The 18,707-nt window shown below is 51.5% G+C and overlaps 1 protein-coding gene across 1 annotated transcript in view; it reads right to left on the bottom strand.

The window, feature by feature from the left end:
• nek7 (NIMA-related kinase 7) overlaps positions 1 to 18,707 on the bottom strand; it is a gene marked incomplete at its 3' end in the record, with an annotated part of 75,128 nt that overhangs the window by 17,680 nt on the left and 38,741 nt on the right. The window contains exons 5-8 of the mRNA XM_079739294.1: positions 15,820 to 15,930; positions 12,206 to 12,314; positions 10,560 to 10,667; positions 1,978 to 2,072 (exon numbers count right to left, since the gene is read on the bottom strand). Of these exons, the coding sequence (XP_079595420.1) occupies positions 1,978 to 2,072; positions 10,560 to 10,667; positions 12,206 to 12,314; positions 15,820 to 15,930 (423 nt within the window). The remainder of the gene's footprint in view (positions 1 to 1,977; positions 2,073 to 10,559; positions 10,668 to 12,205; positions 12,315 to 15,819; positions 15,931 to 18,707) is intronic.

The following is an 18,707-nucleotide window of genomic DNA, read 5'->3' as shown; positions in this document are numbered from 1 at the left end:
AAATAAACAAATTCCCCCTCCGAAAGCCACACCAAATGACGGGACTGAGGTTGGCCGCCCAGGCGACGAGAGGGGAAAGCGTGGACGGTTAAAACTCATTCATCATGCAAACGTGCAATTACGAAAGCAAAGGGACACACACACACACACCCCGGAGAAGCGCTATATCGGAGGCCTCGTTGAGCCGACCTCAAAACGGATCTAAATCCAAACGCACCGCAAGATCGCGGGGGAAAAAGCAGACAGCTTCAACCACTGCTCTATAAAGTGAGACAATGCATAGTGACACTAAAGCGGCGGAGCGCTAAGCCGTGCAGCACTGTATGATACAGCGCTGTAGCATAAGGGGGTCTCTGTGCTTGCAGGGTGCCTTAAGGATCCAGGGTTGCCCCAGTGCATTGTGGGGGGACTAATTAGCAAAAAGGAGCCCTGGTCTCCAAGCAACCATGACCTGGCAAGCAGGCTATCCTCCCTCTCTCCTCTCTCTCTCTCTCTCTCTCTCCCTCTCTCCCCCTCTCTCTCTCTCCCTCCCTCTCTCTCTCTCTCCCCCTCTCTCTCTCGCTCTCTCGCTGCCTGAGGCAGTTAGGAAGGTGTAGTCACTGGTGTGTTGAAATGCACTCCAAATGAAAACGTGAACGCTGGAGAGAGGGATGTATATATGTGTGCTACGCGGGCAACCGTGTCCATCGCAATGGGTCGATGTGTGATGTGAGCGCCTATGTGTGTGCGCTTGGGTACGCAGCCCAACCTGTGTGTGTGTGTGTGCGGGTGCGTGTGCATCTACGTGTGTGTGTGTGTATGCGTGCGTGCGTGTTTGTGCCTGTCCAACCTGTGTGTGTATCTATATATATATAGATATATATATATATTTCTCTGTATGTCGAGTGGCGGCGCTAGGTAGAACCTCAGCGTGGCTGGCTTGCATCAGGCCCCTGTGGTCTATGGCGGCGTCCCCGTCCTGCTAATCAGACCAGTCAGCCCTTATCTGAAACACATGGCCCTGTCGGCTCGGCCCCGCCGCCCGCGACCCTACACTCACCAGGCTCCCAGGCAGCACTAGCCGAGCGCCGAGCGCCGAGCGGCGTCTGGATGGGAAGGTGGCACTAGGGGATGGATGGGCTCTAGGCAACGGAACGCGTGTTTGTGTTTCAGTGTGTGCGTGTGCATTTGACACACACAGCAAGGTGAAAAACAGTACATTGTACAAACAGTACATAGGAGAATACGGGAAAAATACTAACAAATGCATTGTACAAATGTGTGTGTAGCAACAAGAAAGAGCTTGTGATTAATCCAATTTAAGATTATTTGTGTGTGCAGCAAAATCTAGTTTATTGATATGGTTAAAATGGTTTAAATAATGTAGCTACCCTACAACAACATTCCTCGAACGGGAAGGAAACCACGAGAAACCCAGCGATACAAAACCAAGGGAACGTTGTGTGACATGTCTACTTCAAATGAAATCTGTGTGACTGTGTGTGTCCGTGACTGTGTCTGACTCTCTCTCTCTGACTGCGTGTGTGTGTGTGTGTGATTGTGTGACTATGTTTGTGTGTGTGTATGTTGTCTGATGTGTGTGCATTCGTGTGTGTGTGTGTCTGACATGTCTACTTCAGTATGACCGTTTGTGTGTGTGACTGAGTGTGTGTGTGACTGTGAGTGTCTATGTGTGACATGCCTACTTCAGTATAACTGTGTGTGCATGTGAGACATGTCTTCCCAGAATTGCTGTGTGTGTGCGTGCACGTTTGTGTGCGTGCATGTGTATATGTAGGCCGCATGTGGAAATTGTGACATGGAGAGGAAGTGCACGCTCCAGTGTACACAATTGAGATGTGTGACAGAATGTCGTAGTTATGTAGCCAAATAGGCATTGTTTAGGAGTGTGTGTGTGTGTGTGTGTGTGTGTGTGTGTGTGTGTGTGTGTGTGTGTGTGTGTGTGTGTGTGTGTGTGTCCATCTGCATATAGTTTACCTCGTACAGCAGGCATCCGAGCGACCAGATGTCAGATTTGAAGTTGTATCCGTTTTCATGGATCCTCTCCGGAGACATGTAGTAGGGGGTACCCACTGGAGAGAGAGAGGGGGGGGGGGAGATAGAGAGGGAGAGAGGGAATGGGAGAGGAGGGGGAGAGGGAGTAGAAGAAAGAGAGAGGGGGGACGAAAGTAGGGCGGGGAGAGAGAGGAGGTGGGAGAAAGGGGGGGGGGAGAGTAGGGGGGGAGAGAGTAGGGTGGGGAGAGAGTGAGGAACGAGGGGGGGGAGAGTAGGGTGGAGAGAGTGTGGGAGGGGAGAGAGAGAGAGAGAGGGAGTGTGAGGGGAAAGAGAGAAAGGGGGGGAAGAGAGTGGGGCGGGGAGAGAGGGAGGAGGTGGGAGAAAGGGAGGGGAGAGAGGAGGGGGAGAGGGAAAGAGGGAAGGGAGACAGGAGGAAGGGAGGGGGTCGGGGGGGGGGGGGGAGGGGGGGGGGAGAGGTAAGGGAAAGCAGAGAGACATTAACCTTGTGTGTCATCGACCCCAGTAGCACCGCCTCCCGGGCGAATCGATAGGCTGCTGCGGGGAGGAAGTGAGGTAGGGAATGCAGAGTGTGTCAACGCGCGGTCCAGAGGAGGGGGGGGGGGGCGAGCATCGATACTTGTGGCTCGAACAAACCGTAGCGGCAGGACAATGTGGAGCACAAACGGCAGTGGAGAAATGAGCAACGTGCGCCTGTGTAACGACACGCGTGTGTACAGTGAGACGCACACACACACACACACACACTCATACCCAATATGCATACACAAACACACACATGCTGCTCCAGATCATTATGCAGCCCGGTAATCAAAGATGATTTATGTAAAGTGTGTATATTGTCTGTGTGTATATTGTGTGATTGTGTGTATCTGTATATTTTGCGCGTGTGTTTATGTGTGCACGTGCGTGTGTTTGCATGCTCGTGCGTGCGCGTGTGTTTGTATTTAAGAACGTGCACGTGCGTGTGTATTTAAGAACGCGCGTGTGTGTGTGTGTGTGTGTGTGTGTGTGTGTGTGTGTGTGTGTGTGTGTGTGTGTGTGTGTGTGTGTGTGTGTGTGTGCGTTCACAGAGGGCAGGCCCACTCTGGGTTGTGGTTTATAAACTCAAGGACCCCCAGACCGGCTCTGTCTGGCAGACTTCCAGCCAGCGGGACCTTCAACCCCGCCTGACACGGGACAGACCCAGCCCCAGTCAGTACCCCCCACACACACACACACACACACACACACACACACACACACACACACACACACACACACACACACACACACACACACACACACACACACACACGCACACACACACACGCACACAGACACTTCCAGGGGCCCGGGACAGACCGAGCCCCAGTCAGTCCCCCGCCCCCCCCCGTCCTCTACCCCCAGACCTCCAGGGGCCCGGGCGTCATGGAGGGGCGGGGACGGGGTACGGGGCCGTCCCCGCCCCAGGGGCCCTCTTGATACTATCTGAGGATTGGTCACATTTGAATAGACTGCTAAGGATACAACCTGCCCATCAACAGGATAATATAGGAGATATCTGACTTACATATATCTATATATATATACGTTAGTAGTGTAGGACATTACTTTTTAAATACATAGAGCACACACACACACACACACACACACACACACACACACACACACAGGAGGGACGCAGAATGAGCCGCGGCGCTTTGCTTGGGTCAATAAATGCACGGGGTTTCCCTCGGCGGAGGCAGGGGCGCTTGTTTGGCTAGGACTAACGGCCCCTCAGAGAGAGGCTCTCAGTCGGAGGGGCCCCAGGAGACCGGGGCCGCCAGGTCGAGGAGGAAACCGCCGGTGAAGAGACGAGCAAACGCCCAGGCTCACAAACCAGCAGACATGAAGCTGCCCTAAGAGGCCGCCGGCTGGGAGGGACTTTGTGAAGCTGAACTGAGTTCCTTAATGATGGAGAAATAACGACAAATGGCACATAAGAGCTAGTACTGGTAGAGTATATCACTCTCTTAATATATAAAGCTAGTAGTAGCAGAGTATATCACTCTCTTAATATATAAAGCTAGTAGTAGCAGAGTATATCACTCTCTTAATATATAAAGCTAGTAGTAGTAGAGTATATTACTCTGCAACTACATAGAGATAGAAGTTGTATAGTATATTACTCTGCAACTACATAGAGATAGTAGTCGTATAGTATATTACTCTCTTAATGCGTAAAGCTAGTAGTAGTAGAGTATATCACTCTTAATACGTATAGCTAGAAGTATAGTATATTACTCTGTAAATACATAGAGCTAGTAGAAGTATAGTATATTACTCTAAATACATAGAGCTAGTAGTAGTAGAGTATATTACTCTTAATACGTATAGCTAGTAGAAGTATAGTATATTACTCTGTAAATACATAGAGCGGTAGGTCTATTGTAGGAAGGTATGTCACACAGACAAACACACACACACACAAACACACACACACACAGACTCTCTCTGAGGGGCGCAAAAGATGAAAAAGTAAATGTTTTCAGTTTATTTCTATCTTTTTGTTTAATTGGGAGGGTAACATGGTGGTGTTCCAGATTACAGGTGTGCCTTCTGAGTAATGAACTGGAGCAATCATTCTGAATCTAATCCTGATTGGCCCTGGTGGGAAGTGTGTGTTGGAGTGTATTTGTGGGAGAATGAAATAGAGAAAATGAAAGGAGAAAATAGGATATATGAGAGAGAGAGAGCGAGAGCGAGAGAGAGAGAGAGAGCGAGAGAGAGAGAGAGAGAGAGAGAGAGAGAGAGAGCCTAATTGGTCATCAGGTTGTTGGAGTTGTGTGTGCGTGCGTATGTGCGCGTGTCGGTGAGAGAGCATTTATGCATACCTGTCTAAGATTCCTGGTGCTGTGTGTGAGTTTAAATGTGTGTGGGTGTGCACGCATGTGCATGTGCGGGTGAGTGTTTGTGTATATGTTTGTGTGTGAGTTTACATGGTGCTGTTTATATGTGTGTGTGTGCGCGTGTGTGTGTGTGTGAATGTATGTGCCTGACTGTGTGTGTGGGGGGACTGTGTGCGTTACTCTGTAACTTTATGCGTGGCTGAGTGTGTGTTTGTGGCTTTTTGTGTGTTTGAACGTGCGTTTGGCGTGACCGTTACTTTGTGCGTGGCTGTGTGTGTTTGCGACTATTTGTGTGTAACACTGTACGGGTGCGTGCTCGTACCCGTGTGCGGGGTGGGCCTGGTGTGGTCTGAACACGCTCCCCTAACATCCATTATGAGTTGATTAAAAAGAATCAGCCTCTCTTATGCTAATGGCTGCAGAAGAAGAGGTGCCACCAGAGGCAGTGCAGCTCCAGAATGCTAAATTAAGAGCGCATTACTTATTCATGCAAATAAATTGAAAGTCATGTTGGGATTGATTTCCATTACTGTGAAAGGCTGGGACAACAGCGCTTTTTTTCTTCAGAAATCCCAACTGCCAGCGGCTATAGCCCCCCCCCCCCCCCTGGACATCGCCCGGAGAGAACCTTGTTTGTTTACACCTCACCTATAAAAGGAAAAGCAAAGAAGTTCAGAGATGCTGCACTCTGGATGTGTAGGTCTTTTAATTCATGGTCCGGGGCGTGGGAGGGACAAGGCTTGATTGGTTAATGTAACGTGTCCCGGGACATTAGGGTGGGGGGGGGGGGGGGTGAGGACAGGGGGGACTCCCCCATATTGGACTGGACAGTTGGGGATTCAAACCGGCAGCCTTGAGGGTTGTGTGTGTGTGTGTGCGTGTGTGTGTGTGTGTGTGTGAGTATGTATGTGTCTGTAAGTGTGTATTTGTGTGTGTGTATGCTGGGACCACTGTGTGGGTGTGTGCGTGTGTGTGTGTGTGTGTGTATATAAGTGTGTGCGTGTGTGTGTGTGAAGAGATTCAAACCAGCAGCCTTGAGGGTTCAGAGTTAAAAACAGCATTTCCGTCCTGGTGTCTTGCTGAATTAACTCTCATCCGCGGGGTCGACACTACGTGGTTATGAAATCCTTTTTGAGATGAATTCATCTCAGGCATGGCTCTCTGATGGGCCCGACCTGCCTCTCTGCCTCCCTGGGTTCCTGCGTGCCTTGTTAACACCTTCCTCATTAGCAGATGTTAATTGCCGTTATATCTTATCTCCCCATCACTGCTATCAGCTCTGCTTCCCTAATGTCTCTGCCCGTTTCAATCACATTGATTCCGTGCCGCCGCCGCCGCTGTGTCTTTGGCTCTTGTGTTTCTTAATCTCCTAATCCTCACACCCCCCCCAACGCGCTTCAGCTCAATACCTAAACCCAGGAAGGGGTGCGTGCATGGAGAAGAGTGTTTACTCCTTTGCATGGGTGCCCCTAGGATGTGATCTCCCAGCCAGAAGTGTGTGTTTTTGTTTGTTTGGATTGTGTGCATGAGATTGCACGTGCGTTTGTGTGTGCATGCGCATGTGCATGAGAGTGCATGTGTGTCTGTGTGTGTGTGTGTACATCAGCCAGTGCTGTATTTGTTTCAGTTTGTGCACCATATGTGTGTGTGTCTGCCAGCAGAGTTCGTGGAGAAAGGAAGCCTGTATCGGTTTGTGTAAGAGACACTATGCGTGTGTACACATGTGTGTGCGTCGTTGTGTCTCTGTGTCTCTTTGTGTGTGTCTGTGTGTCAGCCTGCGCGCGTGTGAGCATGTGTGTGTGTGTCGGCATGTATGGTGTGTGTGTGTCTGTGTGCATGCGTTTGCATGCCTGAGCATGTGTGTGTGCTCGCTTGTGTGTGTGCGTGTGGGCTTGTGTGTGTGTGCTTCTCGGTTGGTGTGTACATGTACGCGTGTGTGTGTGTGTGTGTGTGTGTGTGTGTGTGTGTGCGTGCGTGTGTGCCTGTGTGTGCTGCTGGTTGCTCGGCGGCGGAGTTGAAAGGCGGGGAGTTGACAGGCAGTATACGCCTGGACCTCCATCTGAGCAGCAGCACCCAGCTCCGCGTTTCACTGGGGTGGCTGGGCTCATTACAGATCGGGCTGCCACCGGCAGACACGCGCACACCGTCTCTCCCCCCCCCTCCCTCCTCCTCCCCTCCCCTCCCCTTCCTCCTCCTCCTCTCTCCCCCCCCCCCCCCCCTCCCTCACCCGGCTTTTTCTCTATGTCACTCTGTCACACTCTCCTCCCGCTCTGCTCTTTCTACCTTTCCTGTTTCACTCTCTGTTCCTCCTGTCACTCCGCTCCCCGTCTCTCCCCCCTCTCTCCCCCCGACTCTACCTCTCACACTGCTCGTTCCCCTGCTTTGTATCCTCCGTCTCTCCCCCGCTTCGTCTTTGTCTCCACTCTCTTGCTTTTCAAATCCCTCCATCTCCCCTCTCCCTCTCCCCCTCTCTCATTCTCCCTCCCTCTCCCTCTCTCTCCCCCCCTCTCTCCCTCTCCCTCCCACTCCCCCTCTCTCATTCTCCCTCCCTCTCCCCCCCTCTCTCTCTCTCTCCCTCCCACTCTCTCTCTCTCCCTCTCTCTCTCTCCCTCCCACTCTCTCTCTCTCCCTCTCTCTTTCTCCCTCCCTCTCCCCCTCTCTCTCTCTCTCTCCCTCTCTCTCTCCCTCTCTCTCTCTCCCTCTCCCCCTCTCTCATTCTCCCTCCCTCTGCCCTTCACTCTCGCCCCCTCTCTATCTCTCCCTCTCTCTCCCTCCCTCCCCCCCCCCCCCTCTCTCTCTCTGTATCTCCTCTCTGTCTCTCACTCAAACCTCCTGTTTTCCAGCTGACACACCCCTTTACCTGCCTCATGTGCCACACACACACACACACACACACACACACACACACACACACACACACACACACACAGAAACTCAACCACTGAACACACTTCACATTGAAACACACACACACACACACCAACGCTCAACGCTGACAAACACACTAGCATTCAAACACACACACATACACAGCTCACCAACTGACACACACACTGGCATTCAAACAGCACACACACACAGCTCACCCAACGACACACACTCCCGCATTCAAACAGACACACACACACACACGGCTGTCCCCACATACACACACACCCGCATTCAAACAGACACACACACGGCTGTCCCACATACACCAACACACACACACACACACATTCAAACAGACACACAACACAGGCGAAGAGCAGCAGGAGAGCAAGAGAGAGAAACGGAGAGAAAGAAAGCTACACCTAGGAGGGATGGGGAGGGTCAGGGCGAAAACAAAGACCAGTGAAACTGCAAAGAAAGTCTTCTTTGGATTACAATTTTTACATCTCATTTCCAATGGCGCGCCCTTTTAATGAAACGTACACACACTATCACCTTCTCCTAGAACAACCTTCCAGAGCCCGATTGTGGCACTAAGCACGTAAACAGAAGACTACCAATACCATCAGATCATTTATTATTATACACCGAGTACGTAGCAGCCTTATGTTAGGAACGTACAGTCTAACCAAACCAGCTCTCTTAAACCCAACCCGGGTTTAATCCCCAGTGGTGCCGTTCCCTGGCTCCAGGGGCTGGCCTGCCTCTCCGCCTCCGGCCTACAGAGGGCGGTGTGCACCCAAGGTTTTTAATGAGCCCTCGCAAGCGAGACACCTTTGCCTCGCTCTCGTTCCGGGGCTTCTGCAGATCTGGTTGCACGCCTCACACCTTACCGCTCCCGGCCAGGTGGGCTGTGGGGTGTGGGGAGGGTGGGGAATGAAACCCTGTGCCTCGTGTCACTTGATAAGATTCGGTGGGAGGGAGGAGGTGAAACCAGACTGATAGACCCGGAGTTTAACTGAATCATGCCCCGCTTCGTTCGGTACACTTTCACCCGGCATGGGGAACGGCCTGGCGCCTCAGAGGGTTTTAACCGGCCTCGAAACCGGTTCACGTTATTGTATTGTGTGCGTTGGGAATTATTCTGTGTACTTTACACCCGCAAATTTCAATAAAGAAATGCACACCTATCTTATCTTTTATCTGTAAACCCTGATTAACCAGCTTTTCCTGTATTTGACCTGCACGATAAATAAAGAGCTACGAGCATATGACCAAACGAACAGAGTCAGCAGTGGAATCACAGCAGAGCGGCAGAACAGCTGTGCAGGGCGAAAGGTGTTTTGACGGAGGGGAAAAGAAAACCCAGACATTGCGGGCAGCGTTCCTTTCGCCTGCAGAACGAGGGGACCACTAAAGGTACTGCTGCCATGCAGAATGGGGGGGGGGGGGGGGGGGGGGCGCTTTTACAACGGGGTGCGAGGCGATAAAGGCCGGCTGGGAAAAGGCTATTAACAAACTGTAAAGACCCGGGCAGGCGGCCTTTAAACGCCGGGGCATCGCTGGAGCTGATCCCGGGTCTGTGGGGTGCGTCGGGGTTAGGCAGCAGGTGTGGTTCAACTCTCGGGGGGGGGGGGGGGGGTTGGTGATTAATAACGCAATGAGGAGGATGATTCTCGTTACGTTTCTCCATTTGTTTTTAGTTACGGTAATTCTCGAATTTTTCACACGACCGAGATCCTGCTCTTAGAGTGGTAGTTAACGTGCTTTAAAATAAGGGTTAGGGTTAACACCAACAATTCAACGAAGGCTGAGCCGCCATGCAGAAACCGACCCTCAATGTGTATGATTAGATGTGTGTAAAAGAGTGTTAAACTCGGTTTAACACTCCAATGGGGGTGGATTGAAAGCCACAAATTTTTGAAAACCAGTAATAAAAACCACACACACTCATGAGCACACACTTAACCAACAGATAGACATGCATACACACACACATCATTCTGCCTTTAGGGGTTCACCACCTTAACACACTGACTGAGTTTAAGTCTGGATGTGTCCTAGAAAATGAGTACTTGACACACACACACACACACAGACACACACACACTTCCCAACCCTTTTTGTCACACTGGCCGGCGCCGTTAACGGCCCGGTCACAATCAGAGCAGTGTGGCGGCAGGCGGCGCCCAGACATCATCTGTCTTGGGGTGAGAGGTCAAGGCAACAGGAAGTGGCTAACTGGCCAATGAATGGGCTAGCTGCGGCCCCAGCCCTGCAGTGGTACAATATGACACATGGTTATTGGTTCAGCGCAGCTAATGAAACACATCCAGCTCTGGGTGATTACTGGAGGCCTCAGTATGCAGGCCGGTGGGTCAGTGTGTTTAGAAGAGAGTGTGTGTGTGTGTGTGTGTGGGTGTGTGTGTGTGTGTTGGCACGACTGTGTGTGTGCGCATGTGTGCGTCTTGTGAGTGTGTTTGTGTGTGTGTGTGTGTGTGTGTTGGCACGACGCGCATGTGTGCGCCTGTGAGTGTGTATATGTGTGTGTTGTGTGTGTTTGTGTGAGCGCATGTATGTGTCTGTGTGTGTGCGCATGTGTGTGTGTGTGTGTGTGTGTGTGTGTGTGTTTGTGTGTGTATGTTGGCACGACTGTGTGTGTGTGTGTGATTGTGTGTGTGCGTGTTTGCATATAAGAGTGTGCTTGTGTGTGTATGTTGGCACGACTATGTGTGTGGTGCGCGCGCATGTGTGTCTACTACGTGCATGCTAGCATATCCGTCCAGACTGTTGTGAATTATTTACCTAGTGAATGAGCTGCGGTGGTTTTGGAGCTGAAGAACCGCCCCAGTCCCAGGTCTCCCAGCTTCACCACCCCCGTAGCTGTGATGAAAACATTAGCTGGCTTGATATCTGGGGAGGGAGAGGGAGAGAGAGGGAGGGTGGGGGGGGGAGAGAGAGAGGGGGGGGGAGAGAGAGACAGAGAGAGAGAGAGAGAGAGAGAGAGGGGGGGGGGGGAGAGAGAGAGAGAGGGGGGGAGAGAGAGAGGGGGGGGGGGAGGAGAGAGAGAGGGGGGGAGAGAGAGAGAGAGAGAGAGAGAGAGAGACACAGAGAAGGTGAGAGACGGACACAGAGAAAGAGAAAGACATAGACAGATAGAAGCGCAGTTAAGGTGTGCATCTCTAACAAGCTCGCCCGTTAAAAGAGCGCTATGAAAAGTTTTTTGGGCAAAGTTTATTTCATTATTTTTTTCATTTTGCATCCCTGGAACACTTGAATCACAGGCGCACACACACACACACACACACTCCTCCGTTTGTGTTCCCTCCAGTCACGTTAACGTGCCCAGCGACGGCCTCGTGAAACGCATCGCTCCGTTATAATCAGGAGTGGCTCTTGAAGGGGCCCCCGCCGAGCGGCCCTCCACGCGGGACAGCTCCGGGTTCGTTAGCATCGCGGCGCGGTGGTCAGAGCACCAGCCCGCCGCTCCCTCACCTGCATCGAGATGCTGCCGCGGCCGTGGCCGCGGCCGCCGCCGGCGGCCCTTCTCGGGGGCCCCGATTAGAAGCATGTGGGCCCACAAACACTGTGCGCTCTGGTCTCGGTGCTGTTCAACACCTCCACTCTAGCATTCCCCCGCCCACGCCCACGCCCACGCCCACGCCCACCCCACGCCACGCCCCGCCCCCTCTACCGGCGACCACGACAGCGGTCCCAGAGGAAACGTCCCATGTGAGGTGAAGCGTCACACACGGCTGTGTTCTTGTGTGAGAATATCCACACGAGGATCCACTGACAACACCTCAGAAATATAACTTTCATGAGCGCGGTGTGAAGAGGTCGGAGAAACATCGGTTTCTGGAACCCAAAAATCGGGTCACTGGTCCTTTATCGAGAACTCAAATCACAGACTAATGCACAATATCGAAATAAATAAATCCACGGAAAAAGAGTGGATCGCTCCTCAGACATTCATTTCGAGCCAGACATGCAGTACTAGACAATCAAGATCACAATAGATCATAACACAACGTCTTTAAATGTTTCTTGAAACAAGGAACATTACCCGAGGGCCTTATATGCACTCCATCAATTAGAAATATAAAAAACTGAATGAATACTAAACACACTATCAAAAGGTACAAGGTGCAGCTTGTCTCTTTAATACCCATAACCCCAGCCAGGAGATAAACAGAGCGATGTGTAAATTATAAACCGCCACCACCTGTGCGCTTTTTAAATACACACGGCATACATTTCTAATTAGTCACACACTAAGACTAGGGGCCAATCACAAACCCTCTGCTTGTAGAGTTCAGGATAGATGGCCATTATCATCATCGTTATAAAACAAATAGGTGTGAACAGAAGCAGATCAGACCTGTGTGTGTGCTTGTGTGTGTGTGTGTGTGTGTGTGTGTGTGTGTGTGTGTGTGTGTGTGCCTGCCTACCTCTGTGCATGACTCTCCGTGAGTGCATGTGTTCCAGCGCGCTGCAGAGCTGCACAAAGTACTTCCACACCGTTTTCTCTGGGATCAGCCTTCTCTGTTTCTTAAAGTGCTGCAACACACACACACACACACACACACACACACACTAAAACATCAACAATGAAGTACAATAAATGTGGAAAATGAAACATGCATGCATGACTTTATCAGTGTGTTTGTGTGTGTGGGTGTGTGTATGTGCGCGCATATGTGTGTGCATAGGTGTGCACGTGCGTGCATGTGCTTGTGTGTGTGTGCGTCAGCGTGCGTGTCCATGAGCGTGCGTGTGCGTACAGCGTCTATTCCCCTGCTCTGTCGCGCTCCACAGCTCCATGACTGCATTTTTAATGGAACCCAGACAGTTATTCTCTCATTCTCTTCCTAGACTACGTTAACCAAGCCCTCGTCTCGTTTTCACTGTTCCCTGCAATGGAAAGCATATGCACTCTCAGAGGGTAAAGACATTTGTGGTTCCTTCCAGAAGTCTCCCATCTGGCACACAGCCTCTCTCTCTCTTACAGTTTTTTTGCTGGAGAAGGTAGAGATTTCAGTGGCAGTGACTCCAGTCCTCCTCTCCCCCCCCACTCCATGTTCCTCTGGTTCTGTTTTGTTTTGCTGTGGTTTGCGAGTCATCCCGGGATGCGTTGGGATCGCGACCCCCCTTGGAGGTAGCGGTGACGCGGACCCCGGGCAGACAAGACACACGCTACAGGAGAAGGGGGTCCATGTGGGAACTAGCGACGGAGACGGGGGGGGGGCTGCAGCCAGTGGCTCTACAGAGCTAAAGGTGCGAGCGCCAACAACAACATCCTGCTGGGACGCTGTCACTATGTGCTGTTGTGTGTGGACACAGCGGACAAATAACACACAGAGAGCATGGAAATCACCTCGTTAAACCCACTCCACAAAAGGAGCAGATATTCTCATAAGCGTGCGGCCTGGCAGAGATGGTAACGACTGAAACATAACACGGATTGAACGTTGCCGTGATTTACTGGGAATACCGAATTTGATCGCTCGATGAATAGCGGGGAATGGCGATTAACGTTGTGATTCTTTGGGAGCGGTGCTCGGGGGAGGGGGGGATCTCTGCGAGCAGTACTGAGGAGATAATTCAGCCAAAGGTGAAGTGAATCGCTTAACGAACTGACGGCGTGTTCGGGGTGAGCGCGGGCGACCAAACGCTCGCTCGCTCTCTTCATCGCTATTACACAGGATCGCACGGTGAGCGGCTCGTGACGGAGGTCATGGCACGGGAAGGCTAGCCGACGAGCTACGTTTGATGTGGAGAAGAGAGGGAGTCAGACGGACGGACGGACGGAGAGAGGGAGTGGGACAGAGAGAGAAAAGAGGGATAGAGACACTGAGACCGCAGGGGAACAGGAGCACAGAAAAACCAGGTTATATGAAATATGATACGAAATATGTTAAAAGGACGCATCTGTCTGAGCGAAAGAGACAGAGGGATAGACGGAAAGAAAGATGGATGGACAGAGGCACACAGCGAGCAAGAGAAAGAGACAGATGGGGAAACTGAGACAGAGAGAGACCAAGGGAGAGGCAGAGAGAGAGAGGGAAAGAGAGAGAGACACACACAGAGACGGAGAGACCAAGGGAGAGAGAGGGTCAGAGAGAGAGGGAAACAGAGAGAGACACACACACAGAGACAGAGAGACCAAGGGAGAGAGAGAGACCCTGGGAGAGAATGAGAGAGACCAAGAGACCAAGGGAGAGACCGGGAGAGAGAGAGACACACACAGAGGGACCCAGAGAGACCCAGAGATAGAGAGAGAGAGAGAGAGAGCGAGAGCGAGAGAGCGAGCGAGCGAGCGAGCGAGAAAGAGAGAGACCCATATCCAAACAAAGCCTGGGTAAGGAGCCATTTTTCCCTTGCCCTCCCATTTCCATATCAGAGGACTGTTTGATGTCAATGGTGGAGCACATCGCCGCCCACCACCACCACCACCACCACCACCACCACCAGCCTCTACTTCAGTTGAGCAGCAGAAAAAACTGCACATGCAATATTCTGTAAGTGCATGCAAATCAAGGACCATTTGATTTCATTTGAATTCTGAGATGGTCAGAAAGAGAGATGGGGGGGTTGAGGGTGTGTGTATGTGAATAAGGAGTGTAGAGGGGGGAACGGGGGGGGGGGGGGGGGGGGCACGACCAGGAAATCAAAAAGAATAAAAAATGTTAAATTCATGCAAGGCAGGGGTGGGGGGTGGGGTCTGTTTTACATATGGCACGGCGTGTGAGAGGCGTGTTGACTCCGCAGTGTGCGGCGGCGTGTGCGTGGCGAGGCGTCAGAGACCTGGCACGTAACCCCACATCGCCACGGCTTGATCGCAAAAAAACAAATCATTTAGAGCCGAGATGGGGGATCTGTGTGTGTGTGTGTGTGTGTGTGTGTGTGTGTGTGTGTGTGTGTGTGTGTGTGTGTGTGTGTGTGTGTGTGTGTGTGTGTGTGTGTGTGTGTGTGTGTGTGTGTGTGTGTGTGTGTGTGCGCGCTCTACGGTAACTTGGTTTCTAGTTTTAAACTCCGTCAGCATGTCAAGATGGTGACCCCCCTCAAACCAAAATAATACTCCCGCATTAGCAGGAGCATAATATGAAGTATAATATCAGAATTAATATGAAGTATAAATTGAAGGCGTATCAGGCGTAGCGTTTTGTCTTCTGGACGTTTCGCTTTTTCCGACATGTTTCAAAGGAGCAGACTCCATCTTGCGAGTCCCTTTCCGGATTTGTTGGTCGGTTTATGACCTAGATCTGGTAGTCTTTACCCAGCGACCTGGGTACTGAAAGGTGAGAGACCACACAGAGAGCCTAGATCTGGTAGTCTTTACCCAGCGACCTGGGTACTGAAAGGTGAGAGACCACAGAGAGCCTAGATCTGGTAGTCTTTACCCAGCGACCTGGGTACTGAAAGGTGAGAGACCACAGAGAGCCTAGATCTGGTAGTCTTTACCCAGCGACCTGGGTACTGAAAGGTGAGAGACCACAGAGGGCCTAGATCTGGTAGTCTTTACCCAGCGACCTGGGTACTGAAAGGTGAGAGACCACAGAGAGCCTAGATCTGGTAGTCTTTACCCAGCGACCTGGGTACTGAAAGGTGAGAGACCACAGAGGGCCTAGATCTGGTAGTCTTTACCCAGCGACCTGGGTACTGAAAGGTGAGAGACCACAGAGAGCCTAGATCTGGTAGCCTTTACCCAGCGACCTGGGTACTGAAAGGTGAGAGACCACAGAGAGCCTAGATCTGGTAGTCTTTACCCAGCGACCTGGGTACTGAAAGGTGAGAGACCACAGAGAGCCTAGATCTGGTAGTCTTTACCCAGCAACCTGGGTACTGAAAGGTGAGAGACCACAGAGGGCCTAGATCTGGTAGTCTTTACCCAGCGACCTGGGTACTGAGAGGTGAGAGACCACAGAGGGCCTAGATCTGGTAGTCTTTACCCAGCGACCTGGGTACTGAAAGGTGAGAGACCACACAGAGAGCCTAGATCTGCGTGGTCTCGACCTGGGTACCGAAGGAGGCGTGGTTGGCAGCGTGGTGGACCTGGCCCTACCTTGATCATGCGTGAGAGGTCCCCTGCATCGGCCAGTTCCAGCACGATGTTGAGCTCGTTCTCCTCGATGAAGGACGCGTGGTACTTGATCACGTTGGGGTGGTTCAGTTGCTGCGGGGGGGGGGGGGGGGGGGGGAGAAACACAGAGGGCAGAGATGAGTGGAGCACGGTGTGCAGGGTGTGGATGAGCTGGGGTGCTGTTGGAGTAGACCGGACCTAGGATGGAGACCTGTCGTGGAGATGGGTCATCAACGAAAAATGAAAAAAATAAATAATGAAAAATGATTTGTTAGTGGGAAGGATGGATGGATGGATGAATAAATGGATAATTGAATGGATGGATGAATTAAGTAATGGGTGAATGAATGAGGGAAGGCAGGATGAATGGATGAATATATATGAAAGACCACATACATTTGGGCTTTTAGTGTTGCTGCTGCATCCTTTTAAAATAGAATTGCGGTTTTATTTCTTAAACAGCAGAGGAATGAGTCTCATGTGACGTCCAGTTAAATTAAGGTTCTCGAACAACACTGGGCCTCACAGAGCTGAGAAATAAATAACCAAAAGAACCCTTTGAGTCAACAACTGTGGATGGCACCGCGTGAGTTTGGTTCTCACTGGCTAAACCCAATTAAAACAAGAAACACAGAGCAGGAAACAAAAAACCCACACGGCTAAATCCGTGTTTGGAAGTGGAGTTTGTCCCTAATGAGACGGTTTTGTCCATGAGTGTGACAAAGCTGGGTGACACGCCACAACCGCCTCACTTTCTGTTGTGACAGCGGACTATTTTTTGACACGCACACGTACACACACACACACACACACACACACACACGCACACGCACACACACAGACACGCAAGCGTGTGACAGGCTGACGCGGCAGGCAGACAGAAAAACAAGCGTCCCAGCTCATCGGTGGATAGAATTCCTTCCTGTTGGTTGGTCAATAAGGCAGGAACAGCATTCCATGTGGTAAACAAAAAGGCTCTAACCATCAGAGAGGAGAGGGGAGGGGGGCGGGGGAGAAAGGGGGGGAGGGAGGGGTGGGGTGGGGGAGGAAGGAGGGCATAAGGAAGGAGAAACAAACCAAAGCAGACGGACGGAGACGCAGAGGACTACGGGAGGAAGAGGAGAAGAAGAGGAGAAAAAAACGAAGAAGACAACAGAGGAAAACTAGAGAGAAGAGTGTCAACGAGGGGGGGAGGGATGGAAGGTAGGGTGGTGGAGGAGGGATATGGAGGTGGTGGAGGAGAGGAGTGAGAGGGTGATGGGGGGTGGTGTTGGACAGTATATGGTGGAGGAGGGATATGGAGGTGGTGGATGCGCAGTGTGGGTGATGGGGGGTGGTGTTGGACAGTATACGGTGGAGGAGGGATATGGAGGAGGTGGAGGAGCAGTGTGGGTGATGGGGGGGTGGTGGTGGTGGACAGTATACGGTGGAGGAGGGAGAGAGCTCCCCCGCTCCACCTCTCCTTTCCATTCCTCCGCCATGATTAAAGAAATGTTCATGCTCCGAATGACGCCGGGAGCCGAGGAGTGGAGAGCAGAGACGAGGAGGAGAGAGGGTATGCTATGGCACGCTACGCTACACTGCACTCTCCCATTCTGTCCTCGCATTCCGCCATCCCCCCCCCCCCCCCACATAATATATCTCCCTGCTCACACTACGCCACACTTCTCTGCTATCCTTCTGCCTTTGTCACGTCTGAACCCCCCCCCCCCCCCCCCACAGTCCTCCATCTTGCCAGATGTATTTTCGGCTCAGGGTGGCAGTTTCGTGTGCCACCGCAACACCGATGCAGAGCCGGGGAACCAGAGTGATGACAAGTCCCTCTCCATCCCTCTCACACACGCAAAAGCACATGGTCACACGCGCTCAGAGACACAGACACGCACGCACGCGCGCTCACACACGCACACACACACACACACACTCTCCTGCCTCCAACGCTGGAACCCTAGGGCCGAGTTCCAGACGAGCGACAGGATATGTTTCAACGCAGATGTTTATGTAAATGACGCTCGCATACAAAAAAGGGAAAACATTCCATCCGTTATCTGTGTGTGTGTGTTCGTGTATGTGTGTGTTTGTGAATGTGTGTTCGTGACTGTGTGTGTGTTCGTGTGTGCGTGTGTGTCTCTGAGTGCGTGTGTGTGTCCATCTGTCACAGACCATCCCGCTGCCACACGAGGCCGTTTCGCTGATTAATTGTTGTGATTTTGTGCTTAATGGATGATGGCTCTCGGGCGCCCCGCATATCTCAAAAAACCGCACAGAGAAACCATCCTTCTCGTCTTTTCCTTCAATCAAAAGACGGAAGGAATCTTTCGGAAGCGATTCCGGAGATATGTATTAAAATAATCAAATACAACAATGGGGTAAAAGGCACGTAAGAGAACATCATTATCATTTTAACGCCACTGCACACGCCCACGCAATTGAACATCATTCTGCAGATGGACTCGGGTGTTTGGAGGAGATGGATTTGTGAAGGAGAGTGAAGACGACCGTTTAATGGAAATGACCGTATAGGTGAAATGTTTGCATGGAATACAGTTTGGATGGATCGTTTGGTTCCCTGCGGTTATTGCCTTACTGTATGTGTGAGGAACAGAGCGCAACGTTAACACAAAGCTGGAACAATGAGCAGGGTTGAGTGTGTGTGTGTGTGTGTGTGTGTGTGTGTGTGTGTGTGTGTGTGTGTGTGTAAGTGTGTCTGTTGGTCTGGTCTTCTAGCTGATGATAGATTATCCCAGTTGTTTATTGACAAGACATACAATTGTGCGCGTTTGCGCACACACAGACACACACGCACACACACACACACACAGATTACAGTGGGTCATTAGTCTAGGGAGTTCAGGGCGTTGCTGGTAATC

This window comes from Pollachius pollachius (genome assembly GCF_949987615.1).
Source record: "Pollachius pollachius genome assembly, chromosome: 7".
Taxonomy (NCBI): Eukaryota; Metazoa; Chordata; class Actinopteri; order Gadiformes; family Gadidae; genus Pollachius; species Pollachius pollachius.
The sequence above is the reverse complement of the archived record's forward strand: the minus strand, read 5'-3'. Positions and strand labels throughout refer to the sequence as shown.